The following is a 21,358-nucleotide window of genomic DNA, read 5'->3' as shown; positions in this document are numbered from 1 at the left end:
TCAGACATTTACACATACACTTCTGCTGTGTGCGTGTGTCAGGCTCAGACACTTACACAAACACCTCTGCTGTGTGTTTAGACATCTACATAAACACTTTTGCTGTAGGGCAAATGTAGACACAATCATAACAGGCATATGTCCAAACACCACCCACCCGATACACATACACACATACAGAGGATTGGGCAAATGTAAACAGTTATGATAATGAAATACACACACACACACACACACACACACACACACACACACACACACACACACACACACACACACACACACACAGGATTGGGCAAACGTAAACAGTTATGATAATGAAATACACACACACACAGGATTGGGCAAATGTAAACAGTTATGATAATGAAACACACACACACACACACACACACACACACACACACACACACACACACACACACACAGAGGATTGGGCAAATGTAAACAGTTATGATAATGAAACACACACACACACACACACACACACACACACACACACACACACACACACACACACACACACATACACACACACACACACAGGATTGGGCAAATGTAAACAGTTATGATAATGAAATATACACATAAATACATAGACATAGCTTTAGGGCCTGCAGCACCCTGTAGTCTGCACCTCCTTGCTGACGTACTCATGCAGTTTAAACGTGGGCTCATCAGTTTCCTTCATAGACCTGTACTTCAGCTCTCTGCCAGGGTGAGGTGGCAAGAAGAAGAAGAAGAAGAAGAAGAAGAAGAAGAGAAGCAAGGCATGAAGTTAGATCCAAGGTGAGTGTGATTAACATGACCAATTATGCCAGTCTCTTTAGGGTTTTACAAAAAACAGGATAATGTTCAGATGTCTTCATTAGTTCTGTTTTATCTTTGCTTTAATTGCTTATAAATGTCCTAGCCTCCATTTTTTGAGTGGAAGATCTACTCACTTGGCTATGGCAGTGAAAGCCAGCTCCACATTGAGGCCAGATCGAGCACTGGTTTCCATAAATGGCACCCCAAACTCCTTCAATATGTACAAATGCAGAGATGGAGAAAAGGATAGACTGAGTGAGTTATCAGAAATATCAATGTTTAAAATTACTCAGAGTGAACAATTGATATTTGAGACACTTGGTTAAATGTATCAAACTGTTATTTAAACAGAATATAATTTTTATCTCTAGCTTGTCAACAAGTTTCAATAGCAGTACTATGAAGAGAGACAAACACTTTTCATAACACAAAATGGCTTACAAAAAAGTATCAAGTGTCAAGATATTCCACTCCTCATTATATCTCCTACTTGGTTCAAAATCATTTTTAAAATAACATTTCTACTTAAGTGGACTCAAAATAAATTACATATTTTGATCTGTAGAACAAGCAGTGCTGGTCTTTCAATCCCAGCATACACAAACTGTATTGTACAATTTCTGAAATATGTTCCCAAATTCTCAACTTATATATTCTGAATACTCAGCAGGTATTGAGAGAGGATATCTGTGACTTGGTCATGGCGTGAGTAAGTCACAAAGAAAGGTGCGAGATGAGTGAACATGGTTTATTTAACAAAGAAACAGAACAATGCAGGTCAAAGACCAAGTGAAAATGAAATGAAAAACCAGGTAAACATTAAATGTTGATGTAGCGTTAATCTGTTGGCAGGCTAATGCAAAGCATCTGGGATGGGGGCCTGTGAAAATAAATATAGGGAGAGGCAAACAGGTGACGGGTGATGGGAGTGAAAGTAATATGTAGGAGATTGGGATCTGGGAAATGATAGGGGTGTGTGATTGGTGGATGTGTGGGAGCTGGTCTTTTTGTGGGTATACAAATCACCAGTATCAGATAACTGAGGTGTGAAGAATTAACTCTTTAAAAAACTGAATCCCTAAAAATTGACATAATCAGTACAATTATTTACCAGATTATCACAAAAGAATGAATAAATTTTAACAATGAGAAAAATGTCTGGTTTGTTAAATTGCCCTAAATTGATAAAAGTCCCACCGACATGTTGTTCAACATATCGTAGTTCTCCTAGGCTTTTTACTAAATTCTTTGTGAATTTAGCAGACCAAACAGAATAATATCAGATTTGCTGTCATTTATCTGAAGAAAATAATTTGCTATAGCTAGGCTGCAGATATTCATTTTGTAACACTTTACTGAAGAGCATTGTTAAGGAGGCTACATAACAGCTACATAAGCCCTTCATGACAACTGACAAACATAAATATACATTTATAAACACTTATTCCAACAAGTGTCAGGTGTCATAAAAACAGCTTTTGTCAACTTTTATGTCAAGTTGCCTTAACTATGTCAAGTGATACAGATTTTTCGTAACATTAAGATGTGTCACGACACTATGTAGGGTGAAATGACATAGCATGTAATGACAACAGACTTTGTAGCTCAGCAGTTTTTTGGCATGTCAGGATTAAAATGCTGATGATACAACACATCTTACCACCTGAGGTTGTTGGTAAAACTGAGCAAAAATGAGCACTTTAAAATAATGCTTTAAGAAACTGTTGTGTAAATTCAAGGTCAAGTTTATTTATATAGCGCTTTTTATAACACAAGTTGTCATAAAGCAGCTTTACAAATGTTTGGGTCCAGATCCATAAAGAGAGCGACAGAGGCAAGGAAAAACTCCCTAGGTGGGGATTAGGAAGAATCCTTGGGAGGACCAAGACTCAAGAGGGAACCCATCCTCCATTTAGTGGCCCAGCTGTGTACAAAATCGCATATCGGACCACAGAGTTAATATACAGTTGTTTTGTTTGGACTTGTCTGTGCAACATGAGCTAATATACAGTCAAGCAGCTCAGGTTACTGAAGCTGCATTGAAAAAGATATCTGGAACCCTGGCCATAATTGTCTACAAATTATTAAATAATTTGGGAATAATCTGTGACTAAATTTTTCAATTTACAATGCAAATTACAAAAATAAAACATTTATTAATGTGAAAGCTGGAAATAGTAGAAAGATATTTGTTTGATATGTAATGGGTACATGTATGTACTGGGTAGCATAATGACAAAAAGGTATTCAATTATATAGGCTAATTAAAAGTAAAAAGTAATTTTAATGAAATTTCTACTAGCATCTTTTTGTCCACCCTCTGGAAAAGTGAGAAGTTTTTGTAATCATATCTAAGGGACAAAAATGATAATGGGTTTATAAGATAGCACTATAGTTTTCTTATGGGAATACTCACCTTAGCCAGTCTCTCACCCTCATCTCTTCTCACTGTTCTGCTGTGAGAGGCATCAGCCTACAGAGAAAAGGAATGGCTTAATAGATCAAATTAATACTGAGAGAACCAGTAGGCAAAATAATATGTGAAAGGCGCAACCTGGAATGTTCATCATGAGAAAGCAACTACATTCCTGGAGTTCTTATAAAACTACACTCCTGGAGTTCCTATAAATACTTTTTTTTTCCTTGAATCTGGTGAGAATTTCTTCATATCAGTAAAGCAGTTTTTTTAATCATGCAATAGTACAACTCATTCTCAATAGGAGAGAAGATGTATTTCTCTTCTACTCATGCATTTCTTAAATTTTTCTTGTCACTGCATTCCAGGGGTTCAACTGTAGCCCTTAATTTAAGGGGTTTGCAGTGTAAAATTCTCTTCTTTATTTATTTTTTTTCTGTGTGTGTGTTTACAATTGAAATTGTTTTCAATGTCCTGAAGAAGTGATTATCGTCTGAGTGTGAGTTCAGAAGGGAGGTAGAAAGTAGCAGAATCCTGATGAGGGAAAATATATTGGGTTTTTTCACTCTTTGGAATCGTGAACCTGTTTGGAGTTGAAAGGCTAGACATCTGTTCCTAGTTCACACAGCTCTGCTGTGTATGAACACTTTATGCTAATCCATATAATTTTCTTTTCAAGCATTGCTGCTCATCTGCTTTTGGAAACATTTTCATTTGTGCACAGTGTAAATGCTCAACTAATCTAACTGCACTGAGTTTGTTTCTCTGCAGTCCAGACCACATAATTATTGGATTAGTGCCTATGGCTGGAAGATGATGGTGTCGGTGTTCACCTTATTGCCCAGTAGCATCAGAACCACATCCTTCTGAGCATATTCATGGATCTCAGTGAGCCAGGCCTGTGGAAAAGAGAGGGCAAGAGGGAGGTAGACAGGGAGTAAAACCAGCACCAAACATGAGGGATATAAAACTGTAGCAATTTAACTAAATGCACTGCCACATAAAAGACAGGAACGAAACAAAGAAAAAAGCTTTATGGTACTATAGTTAACCAAAACAATCTCCTTATTACACCGCAAACAAAAATATTAGTAGGTCCTGTTCCAATGGACAACCATTTGCCTGTGATCAACAGGGCAAATGTCAACAGATCCATTCCACAATAAAATCATCTCATAAACTAAATTTCAGCAAATCAGGCACAGCATATTTTAATGTTAATTTAAAACCATGGTGCCTAGCACAAGCCTCTTGACCAAGGTAAAATCACCTGTCTTTTACTGAAAAACACAGGAATGTAAAAACTCCCCAGGGGACCTTCTCCATGATCCCGCTCAGTCCAAAGGGCTGTCAGCATGACCTCCTCCAGACCCCAGCAAAGAAGAGCCACAATGAGTTCAGGAGGCAAGAACAAGGCCCACAGGGCTTGCCTTGGGTTCAGCCACTTGTTCAAGGCAGACTGAGGTTGGGCGAGGCTATTCTGCTACTGTCTTCAATTTAGCAGGATTCATAGCCAGGCAACCCTTGGAGACTACGAAGCCCAGAAATGGGACAGTCATTAAACAGAAAGTGGACTCCAGCTTCATGTATAAGTGGTTCTCTAAGAGCAGTTAGAAAACCCACCTGGACCACATGCTCCTCTAAGTTCTTACCATAGATGAGGATGCCATCTAGTTAAACAAATGGCCTCCACAAGACCATATTGATGAGGTGTTGGAAGACTGCCAGAGATATTCTTATAGGCCCATTGGTGTGATGAAGGCCGAATTCCACTTGTTACATGGTTGTACCTGGATGAGTTGGTTGGCACTGCGCAGGTCCAGTTTGATGAAAATGGACACCCACTGCAGCACTTCAAAAGCTGAACTCATGAGAGGGAGCAGATAACAGTCCTTCACTTATTCAGGTCCTGTTAATCTACACAGGGCCTAAGGCAATTGTCCTTCTTCCCAAGAAGAAGCCCACGTTGGCTGGGGATGTAGATGGTCTGATGAACCCCTGCACCAGAGCCTCACTGTTGTACTTATCCATGGCCATCTTCTCTGGGCCTGACAGTAAAGTTGGCTCCTGGGGGGAGTAGTCTCTGGAAGGAGATCAATGGTGCAATCAAAAATCTGGTGTGGGTGAAGGACCTCTGTCTGCTTGCTACTGAAGAATTCCCACACATCATGGCAGACTGAGGGTACCTGCTTAAGATCTACAGACTCCAGACAAGGATACTTACCAGCCCCTGATGTGGGGCACAAACTGGAATCCTGGCAGTCGGGTTCTACTAAAGTATGGTCTTAGAGAGCTAGTCTATACATGGGTTGTGGTGCTGAAGCTATTGGAACCCCTGGATGATTTGGAGGTGTAGGATCTGGGACATGAATAAGGACAGACTCCTCATGCTGGTCCATCTGCATGAGGATTGGCCAAGTCTGGCTGGCCATTGACCTGGACACCAGAGTCTGGCAATCTACTGCGGCTACTGGCAATAGAACCATAAGGCCTTGGTGGGCAGTCCTAGATACTCAGCCAGCTTCACATACATAAAGTTCCCTACAGCCCTGGAATCTACAACAGGCACAAAACTGCTGCTCTTGGAATGCGGAGCTCCAGGGACAATGCAACACAGAGGAACAGACCCGAGGTTCTGGGAGGAAGAAGAAGCGAACTTAATCCAGACCCCTGGGGTAGGCATTGTGTTTTGCTGGCTGCTGGGAACACTCCAAAGCTCCCACACAGGGCATCAGCCCTGTCAAAGTTGCAAATTGCACTGTTATGAGGTTAAGCATATGGTCAAGCTGCATAGGTTCTGTGGCCTCCAGCTTCCCTGTAACTCACTCCGTTGGGCTAGATTGTGGGTAACACCACTCTCTGAGATGGTTGTCCAACTAGATGGTGGTTTCCCGGGGGGCTTCTAAAGACGAGGGCAGATCAAGATTTGCCAACTCTTGATCTTGATTTTTGATCCCTTCACACAGGCCTTGTTGGAAAACTGCCATGAGCACTTTAGAGTACCAACTACTCTTTACTGCTAGAGTGCAGAAGTTGATAGTGTAGTCAGCAATAGAGAGGGCCCCATGCCATGCATTAAGGATTCACTACTTGCCTCTTTCCTATGCATCAGGATATCAAAGGTCTTCTGCATGGCCTCAACAAAAGTCTGTGCTGTAAAGCTGTCTGGGTGGCCACTGGGTGGCTGTGTGTGCCCCAAGATAATGCTCTTACAGAGAGGAGAGAGAGATAAATGTAGGTCACCTTGGACTGCTCAACCTGGACAGGACCTGCTCAAGTGCCAGGGTGCAATGGAACAAAAACCTCCTACAACCTACAGGAACCCAAGCATAGCAGGCAGGCGCGAGTAGGGGTGATTCCACAATGGCCAATGAAGGTGGTGTAGTATGGGCTTGCTGGAGTGCCTGAGTCAGCTCAGGCACCTGCTGAGACAAACTCACTTGCACTTCTTCATGGCCACCAATCCTTGCCTCCTGAAAGGCAAAAGCTGGCTTCCACTTTTGCCCATCTGCTGGGTCCATAAGTGGAAATGCCTTGCTGTAATGGGGCAGCAGGTCTGTCAGGGTATTCAGGGGTGAAGCACCCTGACAGCCTAGACCCCTGGTGGACCCTCTAGAAATATAAAACCTCCTAGATAGACAAAAATGCAGATGGGGTGGAGCAGGGAAGGGGAATGAGGAAAAAGGCAAAACTGAAAAAGATCTGATGAGCTGAAAAAGATCAATTTGAGCAATGATCAATTCCCAGCTCGTGGCCTCCCTCTGGAGGTGGCCCGCTGGCATTGTGAGCCACACAATACAATAACACCTCCCCATAAGGAAATGTTTAACAATTATTAGTTATTAATGATATAGCCCTGTAATTAATTATACTACAGTAATAATAATAATAATATTTGATATATCACCAGACTTTAATCATATCCTGGCTTCCTATTTGGTTGTGTGATGCACATATAATAATTAACTATATTAATTATTATTATATATTATATGCACATATAATAATTAACTAATAAATAACTAAACATCCGTCTCTAGTCCTTACTGAATAGCCATTCACATGAATGCTAACAACAAATGTCTAACACCCAGACAATAATCAGCTCCTTATCCCCTTTTCTGTGACGCCCCCATCCTACAGATATTCGTACACACAAATTCACACTCATGTTACCCTCAGTAACAGTAATGAATCACATCCCATCCAGCAATTCAGTCTTCTTTCTTACATCCCTCATCTTCAATCTAACAGTTTCTTTATCAGTCTGTGTGCACTGAAGCAGAAATAGAAGACTTCAGGACAGTCTTTTGGATCTCATCAAACTGATGAGAGAGATTTACTTTTATTTTAGTCACCCCTTTGATCCATTTGCTTGAATATCTCATCAATCATGTAAAAATAACTTTGCAGTTCATAGCAGTTGCACTGTCCAAAATCCACTTTATCTTTTCCTATTTATCTATTTTCTATTCCTGATGCATGACAACTGAAGTTGTCATACACAAATTAATTTCATCCACAGAGATCCCCCTTGCTTCAACGTTGTATGTACAATGAGGATGTGTGAGACAGCTCCAACTTTCATCATCGTCATACGTCTCAGTTGCTATTAATGGTAATAGTCCTGGTAATGTAGTCACACTGCGAGCACTATTTTCCTAATTCTTCAGTTGTCCTGACTGAATCTTACGCTTTCATCGTCATGGATCCACCAGAGTTCACAGTGTTGATCTCAAAGCATGATGTTTCAAAAGCATAGCAACTGTTGCCATCAAAAACAAAACCAGTAACATGCCCGACCATCAAACAACTTTTACAAATTTTACTTCACACTTTATAAAGGACACTGTTTAGAAGGCTACATGACCCCTACGTAAGCTCTTTGTGCCTTATGATTTAAACCTACAAGAACATTTATAAATTGTTATTCCAACAAGCATAAGATGTCATAAAAGCTGACTTTGACAACTTTCATGTCAAGATGACATTAATATATCAGTTGACAGATTTTTGGTAACATTGGTATGTCATGACACTGTGGGGATAAATGACAGAGACTTTTTTGTGGTTTTGTGGTATATCAGGGTGACATAATATTGATCATATGACCTATCTTGGTAACATTTAGTAAAATGTAACAAAATTGGGCACTTCAAAAAAAAAGATCTGTTGTATCTCCTGTACTGTCATAACAATGACATGAAATGACAAAAATAACCTTTGCTTTGAGAAGATATGGAGCAAGTTCTTCATCTCTCCAGTTATCTCATCTTCCCCTCAATGCCCTACATCGACGACAGTCACATGCACTGATACAATAATTCAAAGACTGACATAGATAAACCCCTATCATCTACTGATGCATGCAGGCAGTGTTAGGGCTAACAGAGATGGGAAGTACCATACTTGACTATTTGTACACTGCCTGACATTGAATCAGTTTGCTTGTAATAGATAAAAGTAGGTTTCTTCTTTGATCCTTTTTTCAAATATGAAAAAATAGATCCCGAGCCTGTAAATTTAAAGCTGCAGTGTTCTGTTGTCTTATTTTCCCCACTGCTAAATGTTTTGTACATGACAGTCTACATGTCCATAATTTTGTATATTTCAGAGAACTAACACTGAAAGTATTTTTAAACAGCTATCTTGGAAAATATTCCCATGCCAGGACACAAGTGATAATCATTATCCCTATAACAGTCCAAGATCATATAGCCAGTGATAAGCAGCCACACAACATAAAATAAAATCAATGACAGTCAATGAAATCAAGAAAGACATATACAAAGAAAGAGGCTAGGCACTTTATATATATCACATTTGCTTTAGATTTGACATAACAAAGGCAGTAACCACACATGGGCTCACACCAAGGAGGTCTGCCAGGGGGTAAATGTGTGCTCTGACCACCTGCCCAAAGAGCCAAAATACACACTCATCTTCACTGTCACTTCACTTCACTTCACTCATCTTCAATTCACTTTTTCATTTGGGCGGGGGGGAGGCACACACAGTTTTGCTGCTGCGATAAAACATTTATTCAGCCCCAAAGTGCCAGTCCTCTAATTGCTGAGAAATGTCCTTTCATTCTCACCTTCAGAATAATTAAAAAATGAATAAAATAACTAAAAACTCTTGCATCAGCATGATTCAACAGTTAGGTGCCCATTCATTTTTTTAGGGCATATAGGAACATAAATAAATATATCACTGAATATCAAGTCACCTAGTAGATAGTTTGCCATTTCTAGTAGATAGTAAGCCATTTCTTCCATGCTCACCTAAAAAATTAACTCCATTATATATAAATGGTCTCAGTGAACTGTGTCATCCATTAAAATAGTAAAGTTTTATCAAAGTCTTATTAAAGTTTAATAAAGGGCAACAGCTCTGACTTCACCTTGTGATATAACACAGGTTAAATCATTACATCAATGATTGGCATAACAGAAAAGGGGCAGAAGGTGCTGTCTTACTGAAGGGAAGCTGTTTATAGACTGCCCTCCAGTCTTCAGGCAAATATACTCAGATGTCAGATATATGGTTTTCTAAAGCAATCGTGGCAGAGTGTTTTTGTTAGTGTGGAGATAGGATTGCTACCGCTCATCTCAACATTATGCAGCTGACAGACATCAGACTTGTTTAGTTAATAATAACTTACAATAGCCTAAAAGACTGCCAAGGTTACCCAGTACAGTGCCTGAGGAAGAGACATAGACAGAGAGAGAGAGAGAGAGAGAGAGAGAGAGAGAGAGAGAGAGAGAGAGAGAGAGAGAGAGATTGCAATTAACCACTCTGTTATCAGTCCCTAAATGCATCTGGTACAATGGTACAAATGGTACAAATAATTCTTTACAAATGAATAACAGGCAGTTTTTTTTTCTCAAGGGAAACCTGTGGCTTTGCAATAATAAACAAAGCCTCCATTTTGCCACATTGCTGGATACCCAGGTGTGACTGGTATATTACACATCACAATTGAAGATCAACACAAAAACTCTGATCTGCATTGTTTTACAGCAAAATACAGCAAAAAAGGAATAATGAGAGAAATATAGATGTTCTTGCTATGCCATTATTTAGCTGCAGTATTGGATTGATTTTTTCACACTTCCTTCTGCATGTCATCAAATGCATACAAACACTCGTATTCCACAGTTAGCTTCTATTCATGAAGTGTTCAAGGACTGCCATTAGAGCAATAAAGAATGAAAAAAGATATTACACATGTGCATAGGCCATGTTTGAAAGTAATTTTACTTTCAAATAAGTTCAAAAACAGCCATAGCCACTGACAGTTTTCTCCATCTCCAAAACCAAAGCAGATTTAAGGGTGCTCTCTTGAGAGTGGTAGAAGTCTTTAGAAAGTGATTCAAAAGCAACCTAAAGTAATCTTTAAGTTCTTCAGAAGTTTTTTTCTTCTATTCTGAATACCTTTTAAAATAATAAAATTACAAATTCCCAGTGAACAAAGAGAATACGGCCAAACTGGTATGCCGTGGTATGCCACACAAAATGTGCAACACAGTATTTAATGTCACCATGGCGATAATTAGTGCACCGGTGTCGACTTACTACTGTGAAAAATTCACCTGTGCCAAAAGAGAAAGCCAATCACAATCAACATGTAACTGAGGCCATACATATTAAAGACCCACGGCAACAGACCGATGACTGACTGACCCTAGTTTTGAGACCACTGCTACTCTTAAATCTACCAGTTGCATAAAAATGTAATGCATTTGTATCTTTCACAAAGACAGGAACTGGCTTCAGGAACAGGCTGGGAGGTCATTTGGATGGCCCCTGAGACACTGGAGTTACAGGTTGGGAGGCTGGCAGAATGGTCTCGGGAACACCTGATAGGTCAGGAGGCACAGGTGCTGTTGTTGGCTGGTCTGGTAGGTCAGGAGGTGTGGCTGCTGATGTCGGTGGGTCTGGCAGGTCCAGAGACACAGCCACAGTAGGCACAGGCATGCTGCAGGGTGTGAGAATAAGAATGCTGTTCCTGTTCGGGTGTTGTCCACAACGCTGGGGACAGGAACAGGCTGACTGGCATCCCCAATGCTGGGAACAGGAACAGGCTGACTGGCATCCCCAATGCTGGGGACAGGAACAGGCTAGTCGGCTTCTTAAACGCTGTGATCTGGAGCCTGGGCAGTGTCTTCTACTCCCATAACAGGAAATGGCAGCCTGGAGTATACACCAACTGGGATGCTCCTGGGCAGCTCTTCAGGAGCACAGACCCTTCCACATGAGGAATGAGAAGGGCCTAATGGGCAACGAGAGAGTCATAACCAGGACTGTACAGCTCCCCTGCTAAAATTTCAGAAAAGCCTTCCCCCTGCGAGTTCTGAACAGGAGGCAGTGGGGCATAACAGGGTGAGGTGAGTTAGGGAACGTAGCCCTCATTAGTCTAAAAAATAAATTTTCTCCCACTGTGGCTTGCATATGATAAGATCCTGAATTCATGCCGAAGCATGCACACCCTGAGATACGGGAAGCCATTTCATCCAGGTGTGCACTGATGAGGAGCTACTGTCAAGCAATGCTGAAGTCCAGACATCACCTGCATTACCTCTGACTCACCCCTTTGGAACATCTGCGGTGTCTGACACACACCCACAGAGCACCGGCAGTAGCTCTGACACCCCTGGACACCAGCAGTTACTCTGACATGCCGCACTAGAACAACTGCAGTGCTTTTGACATGCACCCCAGAACAACCACAGTGCCTCTGACAAACCTCCCTGTTGTAGCACCTGGAGTAGCTTTGACACATCCCTCTTCACTTTCTTTCCTTTATGTTTTGAAAAGCTTTTTCAGCAGTGAAGAAAACACAGACAATCATATTAAAATCCTTGACAATACCAATCCCAATAACAGCATTAACTAAAACAGCCAATAACAGCATTATCAATACCAATAAAAGCATTATCTAAAACAGCCAAAGTCTTGCAAAAGGGAGAATTGCCTTCAGGCAGCCTCCTGTTTAATCTTATATTATTTTTCAATCTTTTGTTCAACATATGTTCCAGTGAGCAGTGTTGCCACAGAGACTTATTAAAGTAAGACAGGCTCATCTTTAACTAAACTTACACATGGGAGCACCCCAGGAACAGCATGTATAACACAATCAGCCCACAGACCTATCCATACATTAGTTGCATTTGTAATTTTCACAACTTCTAATTGGACCAAGTACAAAAGAGAATATCATTGCCATCTCATTATTCACCTAGGATTAAAAAATGTGTCTGTTACACATTGGACATACTGATATAAACTGGTAATTACATCTGATGGTGAATGTGTTCAGCTGCAGACACAGAAAGGCAGAAATTATAACGCTAAACAAATTCTCAGCATGCCAGATATTAGAAACAGAACCAATTTTCACACCTTGTCAAATGATGTGATAGCACTTGCTTTGGTTGCTACTCTTCAATAGATGATTACACTTACCCACAGGTTTTTAAAAAAATAAAAAAAATAAAGAAATTACTGCTGAAAAGTAGTTCACAATACATAGATTCATAGTGGTTCATCAGTGGTTTGCAGTATTCACAAGGGGTGTTATTATTTGTATGCATCTGTATACAGTGCATATTATATAGTGCAGTGCATGCTATCTGAATATGAACTGTGCATAACAGGCCTTTTGGATAACTAAAGTAAAAATTAATAGAAATAGCAAATTCAAAATTTTATGGTAGTTGTATGGGGAAAAACAAATTATTGTTGGAGGATTTTATTAAGGACCCAGCATTGTGGACCTCAATGCACTACCAGAAGAGGCCAAAAATAGTTTATATATTTATTTTTTATGGAGAGGATAATAGAAATTGTTGAATTATTCACATTTCTCTCTTTGACTGTTAATGCAATCATGGTTTTGGATGCATTTTATTGAAAAAAAAAAGAGAAAAGGATTATACATACTTAATTTGCTTCGAAATGTGTAAGCATCAAAAACCAAACTGGCCATTGTTTTGCTTATAACTACCTAGACACAGACCGAACCCAGCAGAATTACTCACCTTTCACACTATATTTTTAGTCACATCTGGGAAACATATCGACATCCCCATGGGTTTTTCCTTTGTCACTATGAGCTCTATTTTTGTGCAAACAGCACAAGGCTGGGCATGTGTGGGTATGGCAGAAATGTTGTTTGCTGTTTTCATAACCATCACAGATGCACTATTCTGACACAGAACAACACAATTACAAAAAGTTACAATCAAAAGTGGTTGAGTTAGATTGATCACATAATCAGCAGGTGTGGTTAGGAATGTCCAATCAGATTAACTCCTCTCAGTCCTTTTAAAATCTGAGCATAAGCTAGAGACACAGCAGACTGACAATTCCTCCATGGTAGGAAACATGCACGAATGTCAATGCAAATGAAAATTGCAGGCCAGTCAAGTTCTTCCACACCATGTCTTTATGGACCTTGCTTTGTGCACTGGTGCACAGTCATGTTGGAACAGGAAGGGCATCCCCAATCTGTTCTCACAAAGCTGGGAGCTTGAAATTGTCCAAAATCTCTTGGTATGCTGAAGCATTAACAGTCCCTTTGACTGGAACTAAGGGGCTGAGCCCAACTCCTGAAAAACAACCCTACACCATAATCCCCCCTCCACCAATCTTTACACTTGGCACAATGCAATCAGACAAGTACCATACTCCTGGCAACTGCCAAACCCAGACACATCCATCAGATTGCCAGATGGAGAAGCGTGATTCGTCATTCCAGAGAACAAGTCTCCACTACTCTAGAGTCCAGTGGCGGCGTACTGACACTTTGCATGGTGCTTGGTGATGTAAGACTTGGATGCAGCTGCTCGGCCATGGAAAACCCATTCCATGAAGCTCTCTACTCACTGTTCTTGAGCTAATATGAAGGCCACATAAAGTGTGGAGGTCTGTAGTGACTGACTCTGCAGAAAGTTGGTGACCTCTGTGCACTATACGCCTCAGCATCATACATGACCAACCACTTTGTGGCTGAGTTGCTGTCATTCCTAATCGCTTCCACTTTGTGATAATACCACTGACAGTTGACTGGGGAATATTTAGTAGCGAGGAAATTTCACGACTGGACTTGTTGCACAGGTGGTATCCTATCACAGTACCATGCTGGAATTCACTGAACTCCTGAGAGTAACCTATTCTTTCACAAATGTTTGTAGAAGTAGTCTGCATACCTAGGTGCTTGGTTTTATATACCTGTGGCCATGGAAGTGACTGGAACACCTGAATTCAATGATTTGGATGGGTGAGCGAATACTTTTGGGAATATAGTGTAAGTCACTTTGTATAAAAGTGTCAGCTAAATGCCATAAATATACACCAATTAAGTGGTTGTCACATCATTTAATCAGAGGTGTTAAAGACATTACTATTGTTATATCCGATAGTCCCTTTAACATTTATCATGGGCTAAAATGCATGGAAGACATGGAAGACAGTGTTGCTAATTAATTCAGCAAAAAGAAAACCCAGTGTTTGGAGCTTAACAGCCTACTGGGGTGCACTGGGTTTTGATTGAGAGTTCCCGGAGGGGCTGGTGGAATAGGGACAAGAAACTGTGCGGCAGAGAGAATCACGCAGGAGTCCTGGAGTTTTTGGATTTCCAGCAGGATGGAGCGCGGGGGGGGGGGGGGGGGGGGGCATTAGATGAACACACATGTCCACACCCTGGAGAGCGGAGTTTGCCCACTGCTAATTAGCCCACAGACATTAGCTAATGCTGTTGATGGCAGGTCATCCCTTCTGTGCAACACGAGGTCTCCACAAGACAAGGAAGGAGAGGACATTAAATGACTAAAGCATAGTTACAACTGCTGTGTGTGTGATTTTTCTATGTACTAAAAACATATTGACCCCACTGAGGTATTTTTTATTTTATGATGGTTTACTCTCTAATGAGCCAGCACTGTGTCTAGTCTGTCTAGTCTTGGGCAGCCTGGTGCTCTATAACATGCAGCTCTGCATCTATTGTACACAGCATGACAAAGAATATACTTACCTTCTGAGGGTTGTATTGTAATGTGTATCTTGAATGGTCCAGCCATCTCAATAATTGACATGGTCCTGCTCAGAACATGCTATCTTCTTGTTTTTGGCATAAGCAACCTCTGTTTTAATGGATCCAGAGAGACTGTATGGATGAGATAATTCACTGAGATAAAGGAGTTATGTGCAGACCCTGAAGCGTTAGCCTCCTTTTCAATTAACTTAAATCAAAGATCCAGATGGTGTGTGTAACTGCTCGCATAACCTACATTTTTTCATCAAAGCTTGCTTAGTTCTGAGCTGGCTCTCAGGTCAGGTAGGAAAGACTATATAATCACTGGATTGTCAGACTAAACTAGAAGAAATTGCCTGACAGCTAACTGCCTCACACAGGTCACCAAGATCAAAGTATGCTGGAATGAGCCTGTGGCAAAGGAGAGAGCTGCCGTGACCTTCACAAACACAGGGAGGACACAAGGTCCCTAAAATGTTCTCTGCATTCCTCCTTGGTCTTTGCACTATAGGGTTTTCCTTTGCATACCAACACCTTCTCCTCCACACAGGCATGCACTTACACCCTCACATAATAGTTCACCCAGTGTCTCCCCATTTGTTATAACTTTGTTGTTGTGGCATTTTGCCTAATAAATGTATATTCTATGTTGAACCCTGCTGTCTGAATCATTATCTTTCAGTTATAACCTGAAGCCAAAACTATTACTGAACTATTTTCTTCAAAATTTAATATAGTTATTAATATTGTCACCAATAGAATTGACTGTAAAAGTTTGACTTGGCTGATAAGACTATAACAAGTAATTGGAACTTTAGAGCTATTACATTTAATATCAATATTGATCTAATGCTGATATCTTAAATTTCCACCATTTCGTAGGTAATTTTATGAGACTTGACTACTTTAAGAAATTTGACCATCACATACATGATTGGTGTCTCCTTTGTGTAACTGTGAGACAGCAACCATGCAATTCAAGGTGTAAATGTATAATAATTGGGCAATATCCATTCTTCCACTAATTGGTGCCAATTTTTTTTTTTTTTTTTTAAAGTAGGCTAAGCACAAATGCAAACACTTGGCTTTGGTGTTTGTTGAGATATAACCAATCACATGAGAAGTTAATACTATTTCATTTACTTGATAATTTTTAATAAATAATGAGCCATTCAGTGAAGCCTCATGTCTAAAACAGCTCTGACGCTCTCGCTAAAAGACACTGAGTGCTTTGATCCTGATAAGCATGACCATATCATTGAGGACTACCTCAGAGAGATACTACATTACTCACCATATAGGACTCCAAAAGCACACCCTTAGGACTAGAAGGCTCCAAAGCACCGTGCCCACTGTGGGGCAAACCTAAACTACAGCTCTCACTATGAGAGAAGGTCAAGAGGTTGGAAGGATGGACAATAACAGTCTAAGGGCGTGACCAACCCCAGTCACAAACTTACAAGAAGGATTGTGACAACCACTACTCCTCCCACAATCCCAAGCAATCACCCAGGGATAACAGCTGAGACATAGGTTCAGACTCCGAGTTCAAGTTGCAAAAATGTCTCAAGAATGTCTGAATGTGACGATGGTCCCCCAGTCACATAACTAGGCCGAGAACTTTCCTCACCATTGTACTGGCTCTATTTGTTGGCTGGGGAAAGGAACTGTCAAACAAGAGAACACCTCCACTGGCTGCAGAGCAGATCATCTCCATTCTGTTTCATCTTCCCCATTTCTGCAAATCCTGGGAGACCTGGTCCAGAAAGGTAGTGCCCAATGCATCTACACCAACCTCGGTGTCAAGGCACTACTTGACACTTGATTGGAAATCAGCCTCGTTTGCACTAACACATTCTCCACTGTGAGGCAGGCTGCACTTTCCATGGGGAATCTCCTCACCATTGAGCCCTGTGACCTTAGCATTACTAGCTATACACAGGACCAGCCAACTGCTGATCCCTGAGCCTGAGCACATGTGGTCAGGGTAAACAATTCCCCCAAGCTTCCCAAGTTGCAAATGAATTTGACGTTGTTGTCCCCCAAACATCTGCTGGCATTCCACTTCGACTGATGATCTTGAAAGGACAAAAGGTTAAACTGTTCACAGGCTTTTTTTCAAAACCATCCTCATATTTCATCAAGTTGAACCTCACTACCTGTGGCACACCCCTTGTTGAGCTGACCAGTCATTCAGGTTAGCTTTTAGTGCAGAATTCAACCAAGTGTACCATTAAGGTACCTGCTCCTAAGACCTCGCGCCACTTAATTGACAGCATATTTCATAACTTTGGACTTTGTATTCCTGTGATCTGCAAGTTGTCAAGGTCACTGGATGGTACTCAAACCCAGGATGATGTCCTCTTTACTCTGCCTACAAAGATGATTTCCATCATTCTAGACAGAGTACTATTAGACATGATGGACTTCAGCAATAAAGATGAGATGCTAGTTCATGCAGTCATAAAGAGCAATCAGACTTGGCCTTCCACTGATAAGATGACTAGCAACGTTCCAGGAGAAGCTTACCCACGATTTGATGATGAGATCCAACAACAGCTCTCAAAAGTGTCACAGACCTCCACACAGTGTACATCCCCACTGACCCAACAACACTCATTCGACAATACAGAATTCCATTCTCCGCTGTAGCCAGCGTTAAAGCCAAAAAAAAGTGGCACCTGACAATTGAATAGACAGCTGAACAAGCAAGTTCCACTTTCTCATTGGCCTATGATTTACTTGGATCAAGAACTCACCAAAGGTCAAGAATGCTTGTTTCCAAGGTGGACCTGTCAAATGGGTTCTGGACCATGAAAGAGGACCTATCTGAACAGTACAAGCAGTTCATTTGGCAATTGACAATTCACATGGATTCAATGTCCCTTTGGATACTCCAACTCTCCAGCAGAGTTTAACATTTTTCTCCACAAAGAAATGAGTGATACAGCCAACTGAGGGAACCTCCTCATGTGGAGCCAAACATGGGAAAGCCACATTGCAGAGATCTGCCATGTCCTCAACCAACTCTCCAAAGCTGATGCAAAGCTCTCACCAAAGGACAGTTACTCTGTACAAAAATCGAGGATGTTAGACACTTAGTCGGAACTGATGGCATCCAACCCCAGTCTGGTAGGATCCAACCAGTAAGAGACGTCACCACCCCAAGCAATGTTTCAGAACTATGCAACATCATTGACATTTGTAACTATTCAAGACAGTTCATTGAGAAATAGGCCAAAATCTCTAGCCGTCTAACAGAACTGCTCCAAAAGGATAAGCCTTTCACCTGGGAAGCACCTCAGGAGACCACTTTCAATGAGCTGAAGCAACATCTCTGTACTGGTCCCTGCAATCTTGGAGGAAATCTTCTCCTAATACTGTCTCAGTGCTGCCCTTTCCCAGAAAGGGATTGTGTATGTGTATGTGACAGGACACCAGGACAGGTGTGTGGTCACATACACAATTAGGTCTCTCAGTGGTGTGGACCTAAGGTTCTTGGACTGTGAAAAAGCATTGCTGGCAACTGTATGGGCTGTGTAGCACTTCCACAGCTATATCGAAGAACAGAAGACAATAATTGACACCTCCACCGGGCCTGTCACCTTCCTGAACAGCCAACAAATTCAAGGGCAGGGTTTCAAACAGTTGCATTGCAACCTGGATGATGGACTTGATATTGTAAAATAAAAATAAAAAAATGTAATTTAGCAATCAATCAATCAAGATGTCAAGGAGGCTAACTCAATCAAGATGTTGATTGAACAAGGAAGGAAATGTTTCTGACATGAAGGGCCTTAGTAATAGATCTGGCAATACCCTTTATGGCTTTACCCTTCATGTCAGAAATATTTCCTTCCTCATTCAATCAACATTTAGCTAGCTAGCTAAAAAGTTGTGTGACAAGTGTACAGTTGCTGAAGTTGCAGCAATTTTGGAAAGTAGTAACAAAGATAACGGAGCTTTAGAGCCTGAGGGGATTAATTCCTTTGATGAAGAAGAATACATTTTTGTATACACACACAAAATAGTTGGTTCACATAAGTAAAGGTTTTCACATAAAATATGATGCATTTCTGTTTCTTTATGCAGTGCTCTAGGCCAAATGGTAGCTCATTCAGAAGAGAGCTGTGATTATTCTGAACATTTTCATATGAAACGTATGGATATCATGCCATAAGTAGGAACCTTTAAAGTGAATTTAAGAAAATATGCAAAAACAGAAAAATGCTGCTAGACTTCAGAGGTTTAACTCCACTTTTAGTCCATGGTCTTCTTTTAGTCCATGGTTATGTGTAATCATTGTAACAGTGATTAGCTGATTAACAGTAATATTCTCATAATAAATATGGCTCATCTGAGCAATTGAATCCATCTCAGCACTTGAATCCTTAGCTTGCTCAACATTACAGTTACATGACAGCAAAAAACTAGTTTTTTTTATTACCCCAAGTTTGGACTACCGTAATGTCTTTTAACTAAGACCTCTGTCAAAAACATTCTGTTTCTCGGGAAACTCTGTGCACTATACTACAATTTTGAATATCTCTCTATCAATATATGTATATATTAAATCTGTCTACTGCATTCCATTCTGTACAGCTGCCTTTCCTATCAGGTCTGATACCGATGCAAGCTCGACCCTGCAGGAGAGGTCCTACTGTTCTGCGCTTCATCCCACCAGCATGTGCCACTGACCCTGCTGATGAGATGAAGTACTGCAGGTGGAGACTCTGGTGAAGAGCCCATAACCACCTCCCTCTGCTCTCTTGCTAAGCTGTGTTTAGTTGTTTCCTGTGATACCTCTGAGTAGAGATACTGATCAATCACTGATCAATCATTGCATATCCAAACTGGTTAAATAATACCAAATGATTACGTAATGATTATTCAAATAATTACTCAAGTTGTGGGCTAAATATAATTAAATAAATTACATTATTGACCTGTAGTACATTACGTTTCATTTCATTTTGGAACAGTTGAAAATTATTACATTTTCAGTTCTGTTTTTGTCCCTAGTGAAATGTCTGGTTTGATTTTTAAAATTGGTTTGGGGCACAGTTAAAGATGTACAAGTAAATGCTTACCAATTTAAACTATTTTAGATTTCAAACATATTATAATAATGATTAAAAATGATTAACAGGCTAATGTATGATATCGCAAAGAAGATCATTTATGTATGTAGAAGATCAAATATAGAAGATAATTTATAATGATTAATTTATAATCATTATAGTAATTTATGAATGCTGAAAACTAACAATCATTAACAAACTAGTAGGCAATGATTCAGTTGATTTATTAAGGCTCATTATTTAAGTGGTATATAATATGTTCTTATAGAAATGGTTTTATTATTTCGATTACCCGTTTACATATACTCACCTCTAACCACAAGTTAACAGAACTACAGATATAACCACCCTAGGAATGTTGCATGTGTATGATGTGTGGTGTGTATGAATGGCAATAATCAATAAAGTAGCATACAATGTATCTGCTTTCATCTAAAATAATTTGCTGGCTGAAATCTTAGCAGAAGATGTTTATAAATGTGTGGGTGTCTGACTACAAAAGAGTGACAAATATTTATGCATTTTTTCACCACAGTGCACTGATGTCCAGTCAAGTTTCTAAAGGGCCTGTGGTTTGGCAGCCAAAGGAAATGCTGGGTCAGATATACACCTGCGACCTCCAAAGCCTGAAATCTGCCAGATTCAGAAGTATTTAGAAAGCAAGATAGACTTGCAGTGTAGGGCAACGATTATATCATTCACACAGTAGTACTTTACATAAAAATTTTAGATTATGCAAATTACGCATTATAATAGGCAGTGGAATATGGATAATAAACAGGTTGCCAGATTTGCAGATTGTTTTTAGCTTGACACCATTGTGACGTGCTCAATGAGTGGTGGTAGCTCAGTGGTTAAGGTACATGACTAGTAGCCAGAAGTGTGATAATTCAAACCCCATTACTGTTGCCACCGTTGGGCCCCTGAGAAAGGTCCTTAACGCTCAATTTGTACTTGGTCATGACTGTAAGTAGCATTTTATAAAAGCATCAGATAAATGTAAAGTGATCAAGG

General features: G+C 40.4%; 1 protein-coding gene across 1 annotated transcript in view; it reads right to left on the bottom strand.

Moving 5' to 3' along the window:
- Positions 1 to 498: 498 nt before the first annotated feature.
- The window catches only part of LOC113590967 (ras-related protein Rab-26-like), an 83,090-nt gene continuing 62,230 nt past the window's right edge, over positions 499 to 21,358 (bottom strand). The window contains exons 6-9 of the mRNA XM_035527473.1: positions 4,060 to 4,125; positions 3,227 to 3,283; positions 945 to 1,021; positions 499 to 710 (exon numbers count right to left, since the gene is read on the bottom strand). Coding sequence (XP_035383366.1) covers positions 608 to 710; positions 945 to 1,021; positions 3,227 to 3,283; positions 4,060 to 4,125 — 303 coding nt within the window. The 3' untranslated portion in view covers positions 499 to 607. The remainder of the gene's footprint in view (positions 711 to 944; positions 1,022 to 3,226; positions 3,284 to 4,059; positions 4,126 to 21,358) is intronic.

Source organism: Electrophorus electricus, chromosome 1, assembly GCF_013358815.1.
Source record: "Electrophorus electricus isolate fEleEle1 chromosome 1, fEleEle1.pri, whole genome shotgun sequence".
Taxonomy (NCBI): domain Eukaryota; kingdom Metazoa; phylum Chordata; class Actinopteri; order Gymnotiformes; family Gymnotidae; genus Electrophorus; species Electrophorus electricus.
This window is presented reverse-complemented; position numbering and strand designations above follow the sequence as displayed.